This window comes from Drosophila biarmipes, chromosome 2R, assembly GCF_025231255.1.
Source record: "Drosophila biarmipes strain raj3 chromosome 2R, RU_DBia_V1.1, whole genome shotgun sequence".
In the NCBI taxonomy this organism is placed as follows: domain Eukaryota; kingdom Metazoa; phylum Arthropoda; class Insecta; order Diptera; family Drosophilidae; genus Drosophila; species Drosophila biarmipes.
Genome location: NC_066615.1, coordinates 19,678,899 through 19,690,759, shown reverse-complemented (window position 1 = coordinate 19,690,759; position 11,861 = coordinate 19,678,899). Strand labels below are relative to the sequence as shown.

Here is an 11,861-nt window from a genome sequence, read left to right as displayed (position 1 = left end):
TAAGCTTCAATAATAATAATAATAGTTATAACAATAATGGATTTCTAAAGTTCCTGTAATTACCGCACTGTGAGGTTCTTAAAAAGTAAAGGTAGAGATTAAAGGTAACACATCTTAAGGTATGTTTATATATCCTTTTATAAGATAAAGAAAAAGTAACATATTCAATTAAATTTTTATAATATATATATTTCAACAAACGCACCACCCGTCTGTCCGTTCGTCCGTCCGTCTGTCCGTCCGTCTGTCCGTCCGTCTGTCCGTCCGTTTCTACGCAAACTAGTCTACCAGTTTTAAAGCTATCGTGCTGAAACTTTCCCAAAAGTCTTATTTCTTTTGCAGGTAGTATATAAGTCGGAACCAGCCGGATCGGACAACTATATTTTTTAGCTCCCATAGGAACTATCGGGGAACTGATGTTTGATGATTACAAGTTAAAATAATTATTTTCCTCCTGAATCCTCTGATCTATTCCCTGCAACGTGATGCTTAATCCTCACGGCATTCGCTCTGTCCGAGAAAGTAGTATCCATCTTCCCTATATCTTTAGCCGACTGCCAGCCCCCAAAAGCCATCAAATAGTCGACTCTGCCTCCGCCTGTTTTACTGGACATTTTGCCTTGTAATGCGATTGTTGTTTGGTGCCATTGTTGGCATTCTTGTGATTGCTGTTGTTGCTATCAGCTTGTCTATCTGCGTGTTTAGTTGTAGACCGAATGCTCGGGGATGGCTGGGGGGTCGGTGGCGAGGAGGGGCTGTCAACAAGCAGCCATGGCGTCAGCAATTGCGGCTCCGCCACCCACCGCCCACTCCCCAATGTCCGCCCACTGTGCACCCACCTCATCCACCCACTCGACGTCCCACCAAGCTGAGCTTTCGTCCTGTCTGCGGTCGTCGCTTTTTGGCAACGTTTAGCGCGTGTGCAGGACTCGCGGTTTTTGAGCTGCCGCCTGCCGTTGATTAGATTGTCTGATACTTTAATAGGATTGTAAAGGCATGAACAACCCACGAATGGCCAAAAACCCACCCAGCGGGCCAAAAACCGTTGGCGTTTGAGTTCGGCTTTGGCTTTGGGTGCGCTAAAGTGCTCAGCAAAAAAGGGGACGGAGTTGGAGTGGAAGCTTGGAGAGAGCAGCAAAAAGTGGGGCAATTGGCGAGGGGTTTACCAGGAAAAAGGATCTCTGGTACTTGAACTTGTAACCTATAATCAGAGATGTCTATCTATAAAAATGAAAATAAATATAAGCTATAATATTCAAAGACTTACACCAAAAACCAACTTATCTCGTTCCTAAAAGCCCTAAAGTGTAAACCATTAATTACCCCATAGAAGCTAATTAACTGGCCCAGATGTCTACCTAGCTAGCTGGCAAATTTCATAGATACTCGTCATTCCCTAGTTCATTTAATTTTCAAATCTACCAACTAATTATTCAATTGCCCAAAAGTCAGGGGAAACTTTTGCGAAATGAGCAAAAGCGGTAAGCGGCTTAAGTGTTCTGCCGGATATGCAGTTTCATATGTATGAAGACCATATATATAAACCGATTCGATTCGGTCGGAAATGTGGCACACGTTGGCCAGCAAATAAACAGTTAAGGGCTTATAAATTACATATACCGATGGGGAGTGTCATCCAACATGACGGACTGCAGTCTCCGGTGCCCATTCTTTGCAACCGACGGGGAGTCAGGGCAAAATCTGTATTAAAATCGCATTATGTCCGCCTCACTTGGCAGAGGGACTGCCCAGGAGCCGAGGAGTGGAGTGTGGAAAACTGCAGCTGCAGCCGGAGCCGGAGCCGGAGCTTGAGCTACGGAAAAGTTGAGCTCCGAGGAGAAAGAAAATTTGCCAAATGTACTGTCAGGACAGCAATGCCCGGGCAAGTTTATAAACCGAACTTTGGGGGGCTGAAGTGGGTTAAGTGGGGGGGCCCGGACCCCTCGATTTTCGCCCTTCGTTTGGCTGCGAGCATTAACCTCAGAATGCATTTGCAGAGGGGGGAAAGGGGGTGAAAAGTGGAAGCTGCAGTCTGCATTCAGGCCCGGAAAAATGAAAAGTTCTCCCTTGGCCAGAGCAGCAATTGTGGTTTCTAATTGTTTGGGGTATTTTGCACTAACAATTGACCGCAACTATGCGTTGTAATTTTGAACTTCTTTTTGTGTCTGTTTCATCCTTCGCCCCTGCAGCTTTCTTTTTTTTCCCCCAAAATGAGCCACTACAGAATCGATAGCATTGTAAATCTACTTTCTGGGGTACAGTCTCACACTCAAATTAAGCTGACACGTTAACAGGGCAAGTTAAGTGCTGCCAATTATGCCAAGCAGTATTCCGTGCTGCCAAGGCGAACGTATTGTGCGAATTTCATTGTTCCCTTATTATTCCCATTGCCAGGTAAGTACAATTCTGGGGAGCCCTTCCTCATAGCTCATATTAAAGAAAATAGCACCATACAGGTTCGATGCATAGCTTCCCAATCTGAGCTCAGCTTATTTATAATCTCTTTGGGTAATAAAAATCCCCTATTGGGGTTTTTAAAATCAAAAAACCACCTCACAACATTACTGATAAGACCCTGGGGTGATGTTCCAGAGGGGAATCACTTTCCCATCTATAGACTGGGTATAAGTACGGAATGTATTTCAGTGACTGAGTTTAGTCGCTCTGAAATATGAAAAGTCTTCAGTTTTCGCTGCTCCTAGCCATATATATGGCACTTTTTGGAATTTTTAACTGCGAGGCTAGAGTTTGGAGGCCACCACCGCCACCAGGACGAGATCCCTTCAATTTTAATCCCTCACCATTCAACCCCAGCAAAGGTTAACTGAGGAAAGATAATAAAGAAAAACCGAATAAAACTTAACCCGTTTTTGTATTAAAATTTTGTATTATAACTTGAGCTGATATTTTCCGGCACCTCCAATCCCTTTTTTGCGAGTCTCAGACGAGCACATTTTAAAGCCCCTACTGTCAGTCAACAAGGGCTTTTCGTAAGCCTGCCAGCCACATCCTATTCTCCTTCACAGCCAGAGTGACAAAGAAGATATATTAAAGTGGTTTTTAATAATTTTTCGCTGTTTTTTTAGTCTCTGTGTGTATGAAAAATGAATTAAAGGACGCCTTTCAGGATATAAGCCCTGCACGAAGCTTAGGGGCGGTGAAATTCAGCGAGAGTTTATTAAAAAAGAGACGAACGAGCCCCTAAAATAAATTTATGTGCGGCAAAAAAGCATGAAAAATGCGTTGCCTAGCTGATAAAGCCGTTTTGTTAGCCCACACAGACTCGCTTAATGCAGATTTATGATTTTAATAACAGGTTGCACACACATGAATAGGCGTTTTCTTTTTTAAACCCCTCGAGAGTGTTAGGAAATTGTGTTGCCCTCTTTAGTTTTCTAAGCAATTCTTTTTTGGCTGAATTTGTAGTAGGGCGCTATTGCACGACAATTCTCCACGACATTGTTAATTATGCAAATGTTTGCAGTTATTAGCCGAAAAGCAACCGGGAATATTCCCCTCGTAAACATCATCGTCACGGCAAACTGCAATCTCGATTTGCCAACTTTGCAGACTCCTGCCGCAGCAACAAACATTTTCAATTTCCCAGCGTCGCCAGGTGTGCGACAGTGTGGGCGGAAAACTCAGGGGGCGACAGGTGGAAATGGTGGATGGGCGGAAAGTGTGTGTGCAGCGCTCGGAGGCAGTGCCGCAGGCATTCCAAACCGAAACAAGGTGATGTGGCCAGGTTGACGACGATGCTGGAAATGTGGTTCACAGTTGCCGCTGATGAGGAAATTGTTTCGAAAATCACAGGGGAAGTGTAATAAGATGGAAAGCAGGGGTGCCTTCACAAAGAGCTCTTTGGGCTTCCGATTTCGAAGGCTGCTTGGGCAGAGGGCCTTAGTGTTTTCAGCGAAAATGCCGGAAAGGTTTTCTTGAAGTTAAGAAGTGTCTGTTTAAATGGTATCAATGTAGCCTTTGTGCCTCTGACTTAAGCCTTTGTCTCTGTATATAATATAAGAAATGCTAAATGACCATGAAAAATGACACATTTTATGGAAAAACTATTTTTTTAGCAACATACAAAAATTTTTAAATATTTTATTTAAGAATAAAATCAAGTTCTAATGTTTTAGTTCTATTTAATAAACTTGAAAAATCTTAACTTAAAATTCAAAGACCTTGATGGTTTCATATTAGTTCATACCTAATATTACGTAATAATTTTAGGTTGGCTTTCTTATTAAACTTAAAAAGCAGCTATAGAAAATCCCACCAATAAAATATATGTTTCAAAACGTCTACAAAACTGTCAGTTTATTAAATCTATACAAAAGGAGGCAATACATTGGTTTGCCTATAAAGCACAGTGGCTCCTGCAGTTGCACCAACTTTTCAATCAGCCCTCGTTAGGAACGCGACTGGCATTAAATTCATCGGAGAGTGGAGGCAGGAACACACCTGCCCAGGTAATGCAAATTTGGTGTTACTGCCTCGCGGAACGATCGCTGTCATCTTGCACAGCCACCGCATCATCATCATCAGCAAGGCAGGAGCAGAGCAGGGAGGACTTCTGGAGCATGCAATGCCATTTGGACCATCAGAGGGGCTTTTCGAGCAGCTTCAAGGCGTCCAAAGGCAGAGTCTGCAGGACGCCCAGGTAGCCGAGGAAGTCCGCGTACCTGAACACCTGGTCAGGTGAATTTGGCTCCGGCTTGTGGTAAGGTGACAAATAGTGACAGATGAAGCTCCGGGGTTGCGCCAGTGTCACGTCGAAAATCTCATAAATCTGCTTATAAAACCTTGTTCCGTCGTCGAACTGCATGGCCACTTGGTCGAAGCTAATGAGGAGGTACGGCAGTTAATTGGCAGTAAGAGTAATTAGCACTTGGTACACACGGAGAAATCAGATTTAAAAAGAATGTATTTAAAATTTAAAAGTATATGTTAAAAATATATAAGCTATAAAAATGTTTTTATTAAAAACTGTTTTTATAAAAAACCCACCCATTTTATTTTTTAAGTTTTATCATCATGAATTAATTGATTTAAAAATTAAATAAATACTATTGTGAGACGTTAAAAGTCTTTACGAGTTTTTTTTGTCTTTACAACAATTTATTTTATGATCGAGAACTTTTCCCCAGTGTACTTACCTTCCCTTCTCTATGAACGTCCTCAATTCCGGCAGCTGGATGATGCGGTCCACACGAATGTCGTCCACCGGGGACTCGAACGTCAGGAGCAGCTCGAGGGGCATCCCGCAGACTCGCACCTTTTCCATGACCTCCATCGCGTGAACCTGACGGGTGGGCCATTCGTGATTCAGCCAGCGGATGGCGGCGTAGAAAACCTCCGCCTCACTGTTGATCCGGATCTCGTTCGAGGAGAGCAGAACGCAGAGGCTGTGGATGGGCAAGTCGAGGAACTCAACGGAGGATACAAAGACCAGGAAGAAGTATTGTATCCGTTGCAGCATCAGGTGATGCAGACGATACAGATCTCTGAAGGGCAGTGCATCCAGGGCCACCTGAATGGCCTGATGCTCCCCGAAACCCGAGGCGTGATCCAAACAGTGCCAGATCTGGCAGGACAACTCCTCGACCTTTAGATAATCCGCCGCCAACAAGAGGCTAACGATTCCCGGACGCTTCACCAGCGGTTCCTTATCACTCATCCAGGCATATAGTGGTTCAAAGATCTCCGGCCTTACCAAGTTCTCTGGCAATCGCAGCTCAGTTTTATCTAGTTCCTGCCTCACGAGGTCTATATAGACCATTAGGATTAGACGTTGGCAGGGGAAATCAAATTCACCGATCCTAACCACAAAATCGTGGCTATTGTTTTCCTGCCAAAAGTTCTTGAGCGTTTCCAAGATCTTTTTCTGCTTGGGCAAGTGGATTTCCTTCAGAAGTGATGGCATCCGATTGCTGTTCCGAAAATCTTTCAGGCTGAGTTCTGGTAACTGCGGTTCCATTGGTAGCCCATCTACAGGGGCTGTGTTGTCTTTGGTTAGCATTTCCATTTTGGAAGACCTAGAATTTTGATAGTATTTGAAGTTATTCGGAAAAGAAAGTTACAAAATAAAATTATGTAACAGATTACTAGATTGGAGAAATATATTTTAGGTAAAATGTTTTAAAAAAATGTAATTATGTAATTATCACATTATTTGAAAACCTTTTAGCTAAAATATTTCAAATAGTCAATTTTAATTGTTGATCCAAGTGTATTGATATATAAATACCATTTACTTATATATGAAAATGTACAAACAAAAAAAAAATCTTAAATATTTTTTTAGTGGAAGAAATCTATTTTCATTCTGTTATACACCCATTTCCCAATTCAATTCCCTTGTCAGTATCAACTAAACCAACTCGGACAAGTGATTCCTACTAATCCCAAAGTCTACCAACGGCCAATAAATACAATGCGGTTCAGCTGAATAGATGCGACCCACACAATTGGCATTTATACCCAAGCAATACCGCTGATAATCTAGAACAAAACCTGTCTAATCAGGGCATCCTTCGAGCTTCCCCCAAGACCGAGGGCTTTCACTTTTTCCTCTCCTCCGAATGGCCAATTAGACGCACAATGCGCCTCAAATTATGCAACACAGCGCGACAAATTCAATTTGCCACGCCCCCTCTCACTTAGCATGGGCAATACACGTGACCGAAAACAACGGTGCGTGCGACAGAGACAGCGAACGGGACACGTTGGAACTTGTGCTGAAAAATCCCTGGAGAAATTAGTTTGATTTATGTTGAGTTTCCGGTGCAAATAAATTGCCAAGTTTAGAGGCAACTTTGGACGCACTGCAGACGCATAATTGATTATGCGAGCGGCGTACAATTGCTGGGCGGGCGACTGTGGGAGGGGCGTGGCCCGAGGGGTGAAGGACAAAGGACAAAGGACGACAGGAGGAGGCCTGCGATGACTGTACATTGTTAATGGATTATTACTAGACAAGCTACTCGTCAAATTGACACCCAATTGTTGGGACTTTTGGATAAACTCTTAAAAGAAATACGGTACAGGAAACACTGCCTAATGCGCATAGGTATTTTATCAAGGGTGCCAGAGAAACATAAATTTGATTCAATCTATAAATTGACGGAAAATCAATTTCTTAAGACTTCTACGATCAGAAGTTGTTATAGACCTCAGAAAAAGTGTCAGAATTAAAATAATATACTCGTATTTTTACCATTAAATGAAAAACGTAAAATATTTGTAGAAAAATGTTTCTCTTTTAATTCTCTTCAAAATGAATTTAAATATGATAAACTTGTGTTAAGCCAATGATAATTCCAAATGTTGAAATCGACCTTTTTTGAGTATATCCCAAAGATAAAAAAGGTAATATTTTTGTAGAATTGCGCCCACACTGCGATCGAAGACCACAATCTAAGTTCAACAGAGTTTGTATCCCCTTTCCCCTTTGTTATTTACCAACCGTGGTGACCCCAGCAACATCGCAGACTATAAATTTGTTATTCATTGAAACATCTGTTAAAAAGAAAGGCAGAAGGAGTGAATCATCCGGCTTTTCCCTTTCTCCTTTCCCTTTCTCCCCCGCCATTCAGTTTTATCGTTACCTGTTTGTTTAATAAACTTTTGCGCGATGCATTCGGAGCGCAACTAAAGTACTTAAACATTTTTTTTATCGCCGGACTTTGTCAGTTCAAATTGTTGCCCGTTTGCCGAGTGGAGTGAGGGAGATAAAAACAATGGGACTGAAAGAGAGCGAGTCGCAGGGAGCGAAAGAGAGGGACATATGGGTGGAAAGTTTGTCGCTAGCAAAGTTTTTGTGCGCAAATTGCAGTTTACTTGCTGCTTACTGCAACATCATAACTGCGGGCTGGAAGGGCGGCGGCATTGTGTGGGCGTGGCCGAGATGCAAAGCTCTCCAGTCGGTTCGAGGGTTTATTGCACTTGACTTCGGTCGACAGGCCCGATGTGATGATTCTAACAACCAAGGATTGAGAGAACTACGGAGTGCAGAGAAAAATACTTTAGTTTCGGGTTTAAATATGATTACTTTTTGAAAATTTTGATTATGAAATAAGTGCTAAATAATAATTGGGCTATGCTATGTTGTTGGTAAAACCTTGAAGCATTAGGCATTAAGTTTTCGATGTAAAATTAAAAGATTTAACTGGAATATGTAAGTACTTGGTTTTAAGTCCTATTGATATACTATTTCGAAACATGTCTTAAAGTTCTATTGAGATACTATTTCAAAATAATATAAAAATCTTATTTTAAGATCATACACGTATAAAGCACTAAAAAGCACTAAAGCACTATCCATATATATATATTTCATCAACCATGAGGCTTAATCTAAGGATCAAAAGGATATTGTATGTACTCCAGCACTGTAGACATGAAAAATCAACCACAAACATTTAAAGTAGACATTTCTTTCAGTGTAATAACTATGCGCCGTTAGCTTTGTGCACTGCAAGTTTGCTTTGACACTTTGACATTGACAATGATGTATGTGCTCGCTTTGTTTGAGTGTGCCAGTGTTAGTCTGGGGCGTGTTTTCGGGTGGGTGGCTGTAACTAAGCTTTGTCATTAAATATCGATTTGTTAGCCCAGCTCCGCCTTTTAATAGCTCCGACTTAAAGTCAAAGATTTCATCTGAGAACTTTGAGTGCTCGGTTGATTGCTGATTTACAGGGAAAAAATAAAGCCATATTGTTCGAGTCGTATTTATTGCACTCGGATTTGATGCTTTTCCAATGGCTTTTTTGTAGCACACTTTTCCGCAGTTTTATTAGTGCGAAATTTATGGGGGGCAGTGAAAACGAAAATGGCCAGCGAATTCCATTCATTTGTCATGCGGTTTTATCGCCAGCCGATGAAATGTCCAGGAACGGTAACAACCATAAACAATTTCCAGCGCTCTTCTGCTGTCTACCAAAAAAATAGCAATGGTTGATGGCCAAATAAATTTGTTGTTTGCCTCAATTGAATTGAGCCACTTAACCGGTTGTGATTTGGCTAAAAGTTCGATGTAAATGAGAATGGCTTGTGTTTGACTAATTTCCGATTGGCACTCTCGCTCTCCCAGGGGAAATGCAATCATAATTCCGCCTAAATTATTCAAGGTCCTCGAATGTTTGCTAAAATCGTGAATATTATGCCGTGGCAATTTTCGGCGGAGGATGGCGAGCTCACTTTGCCACTTTACCAGCGGCCATTTTAATTGTTTTATTTTAACATTTAAAACCAATTTATATTTATGAAATTTTGTAAATTGGCAATGTCATAAAACGCACACTCCCACCACGCACACGCACACTCGCACTCACTCACGGGCACTTGTGCCCTCAGGTCGTATTCGCAACATTTCCCATTTAGCGTGACATGCTTTCCCTTCTCCATTTTCCGCCACTTGCGCCCACTCCACTCCTCCAGCATTTCGCATTTTCCATTTCCCAGTTGCCATTTGTGGCCCGCTGCCTTGTTATGTGGTAATTAAAACGACTCTTGGCCCATCTCCGCCGCATTTTTGGACAGCTTTTTACTGCCACTCAGCCGATGCGTCGTATGCGTAATGTCTGGCTAAATTATTAATTTGCTATGGCCCCAACGAGTGTTGTTAATTAATTTGCATGCATACACAGTGATATCCAGACTGTGGAGCTCTGCCTGCCGGAATGAGTGGCAATAATAATAATATGCTGATCCGATCCGCCTCAATGAGTCGCTTCAAATGTTGACCGGCAAATCGCATTACCATCGACTGGATGACGATGGATACGGTTTATTAATTGACTCGTAATAATTATGGTTGAATTGAGTTGGGTTGGGTAGAAGAAAAATGCTGAGTTACAAATGATTTATTATTCTTAAATCACAATAAATATTATGAAACGTAGAGACAAGCATACTTTTAGGCAGTTTGTTTTATGATGTCTAGAACTTTTTTTAAATTGTTTTAAGATGCTTAGAACTTATATTTGTATCGTTGTACTGTACCACCAGGTCATCTTATCTATTTAGGCGAAAAATAGTCATAAAAAATATATTATCTTGATAGTAATAAATATAAGTATTCTTTTAGGCAGTTTAAAAATGGTTTTTAAAAGTTTTGAACGTTGTCACCTCTATTAAGTAAAAAAATTTGGTTGGGTTCATAAACAATTTTGTAATCAGTTAAATATTTTCAAAACCGTGAAGAATAGCATACCTTTACGTCGATTAACAATCGTTTTAAAATCTCCATTATGGGTCTATTGTATGAAAATTCTTTCATTTATATGAAGTTAATTAAGTCCCCTCATCACCGCTGCAAGGTGCACATTGAGCTGTGTTGCGGTTTAGCAACAGTTTCTGTTCCCTTTTGCCTTTGGCGAATTGTTTGCACAGCGGCAACGAGGCGTGTGATTAATTTAAGCCGGAGGAGCCGTCTACAACCCATTCTCTCGCCCTTTGTCACAATAAAAATGCACAGTAGGGTTGGGCAAACAATAACATATAACAAAAACAGTAAACATTTAATTGCCTGACAAATATTTGCCCTTCGCCCCAGCCCAAAAAAGGGGTTTAGGGCCAAGTTTGAAGAGCTCGACAAATAGGCGCTGATGAAAAACTTTAATGGCGAAACTTCCCCATTTGGCTTATGCTTTCATTTCCACTCCTCCTCCCCTTTCCCGGGCTCTAGTTGCCATTTCTCTTATGCCATTTTCCGGGAAGCCCCCGACCTTTCTCCCTTATGCATTATCGGCATACGCTGCTCATATAACTTTGCTCGACGGCTGCCGTTGAAAGTTTTGCGCAGCTTGACAAAATTTCCAGAGCCCTCCGATGCTCGCTCTATATGCAAAAATCTTAAGCGAAGTATCGATTTTGCCGCCGGCTAAAAATTATTTACAAACGAATGAACTTTTAAAGGAGGCAACTCCATTTGAGTGGGTTGTCTGCGGTTGAGTTCTGTTTGTCTGCCAGCTCGACAGTCCCTTGCCAATGCCCGGAAGGCCCACTACAAAGGACATCTCTTGGCGGGCTCCGACGTAGGCAGATGAGCGAAGTTTTGGCCATTTGGTGATTCGCAAAAATAATGAGAAATGCGATGGGAGTTGATTAACTATTGGGTTACTCACTAAAAAACGAAAGAGCCAAAACGTGACTTAGTTAAGTTTATTCGAGGATCCTCGGAAGCTCTTAAGATGGGAAAGTAATTAAAAATGAGGAGTTAATAAAATATACATTGTTTTGAATCCGTCTTTGGTAAAAAAACTTCAAATCATTAATTTTAGTCTAAAAATTACGTTTTTTTACTGCCTTTTATAATATAACTCTTAAATTAAGAGGATGCTTATGAAAATATAACAATTTTACTTATTGGTTGAACCTTTCAAATGATGTATATAATAATAATATTTCGCAATTTACATTTTAAACTTTATTAAATTGGTATAGTTGAAAAAGCAGGGATTTAATAATTCAAACGGCCAACTTGTTCGCGGTTTTATATCTGTTATCGATAGTTCACGATCGGTCGCCATGCTGCGATCGGTGCGTCATCGGATACATTAGTTAATTTATCGCATTAAAATACTAGCTAGCTGACAGTGTTGCCAGATCAGCTATTTTTATGTAAACTCTTAATTTTCATAGCTAAAATAAAACAAGTTTTTTTATTGCCTAATTATATTGCTTTTATGTATAATTTTAATTGGTTTAAAAAAAACTTATGGGATGCTTTTGTTCTATCCCTCAACCTTTTGCTAAATATTTATAAACTAAGGACCAGAGAAAATAAATGTTTTTTAAATATTTTATAACAAGAATATAAGTTGCTCCGCCAAAACCGCACAAGCGCACAGTGGCATTTC

At 40.9% G+C, this 11,861-nt stretch overlaps 2 protein-coding genes across 2 annotated transcripts; one reads left to right on the top strand and one right to left on the bottom strand.

Annotated features, from left to right (window-relative positions):
• Positions 1-2,666: 2,666 nt before the first annotated feature.
• Positions 2,667-2,863, top strand: LOC108022401 (uncharacterized). Its single transcript, XM_017091287.2, has one exon. The coding sequence runs from the start codon at positions 2,672-2,674 to the stop codon at positions 2,822-2,824; it is 153 nt and encodes a 50-aa protein (XP_016946776.1). The 5' UTR covers positions 2,667-2,671; the 3' UTR covers positions 2,825-2,863.
• Positions 2,864-4,290: 1,427 nt separating this feature from the next.
• Positions 4,291-6,094, bottom strand: LOC108022290 (kelch-like protein 6). The gene is made up of 2 exons (XM_017091149.3): positions 5,157-6,094; positions 4,291-4,841 (listed from the first exon to the last, which is right to left on the bottom strand). Exons 1-2 carry the CDS (start codon positions 6,023-6,025, stop codon positions 4,601-4,603), a joined length of 1,110 nt encoding a protein of 369 aa, XP_016946638.1. The 5' UTR covers positions 6,026-6,094; the 3' UTR covers positions 4,291-4,600.
• Positions 6,095-11,861: the final 5,767 nt, after the last annotated feature.

What these genes read in the sequence shown, in the direction of transcription:
- LOC108022401 (XM_017091287.2), top strand. Translation starts at nt 2,672, where the DNA reads ATGAAAAGTCTTCAGTTTTCGCTGCTCCTAGCCATATATATGGCACTT.
- LOC108022290 (XM_017091149.3), bottom strand. Translation starts at nt 6,025, where the DNA reads ATGGAAATGCTAACCAAAGACAACACAGCCCCTGTAGATGGGCTACCA. An exon ending in ACGTTCATAGAGAAGGGAAG is followed by an intron (nt 4,842 to 5,156) that starts GTAAGTACACTG and finishes CCTCCTCATTAG; the next exon opens with CTTCGACCAAGTGGCCATGC.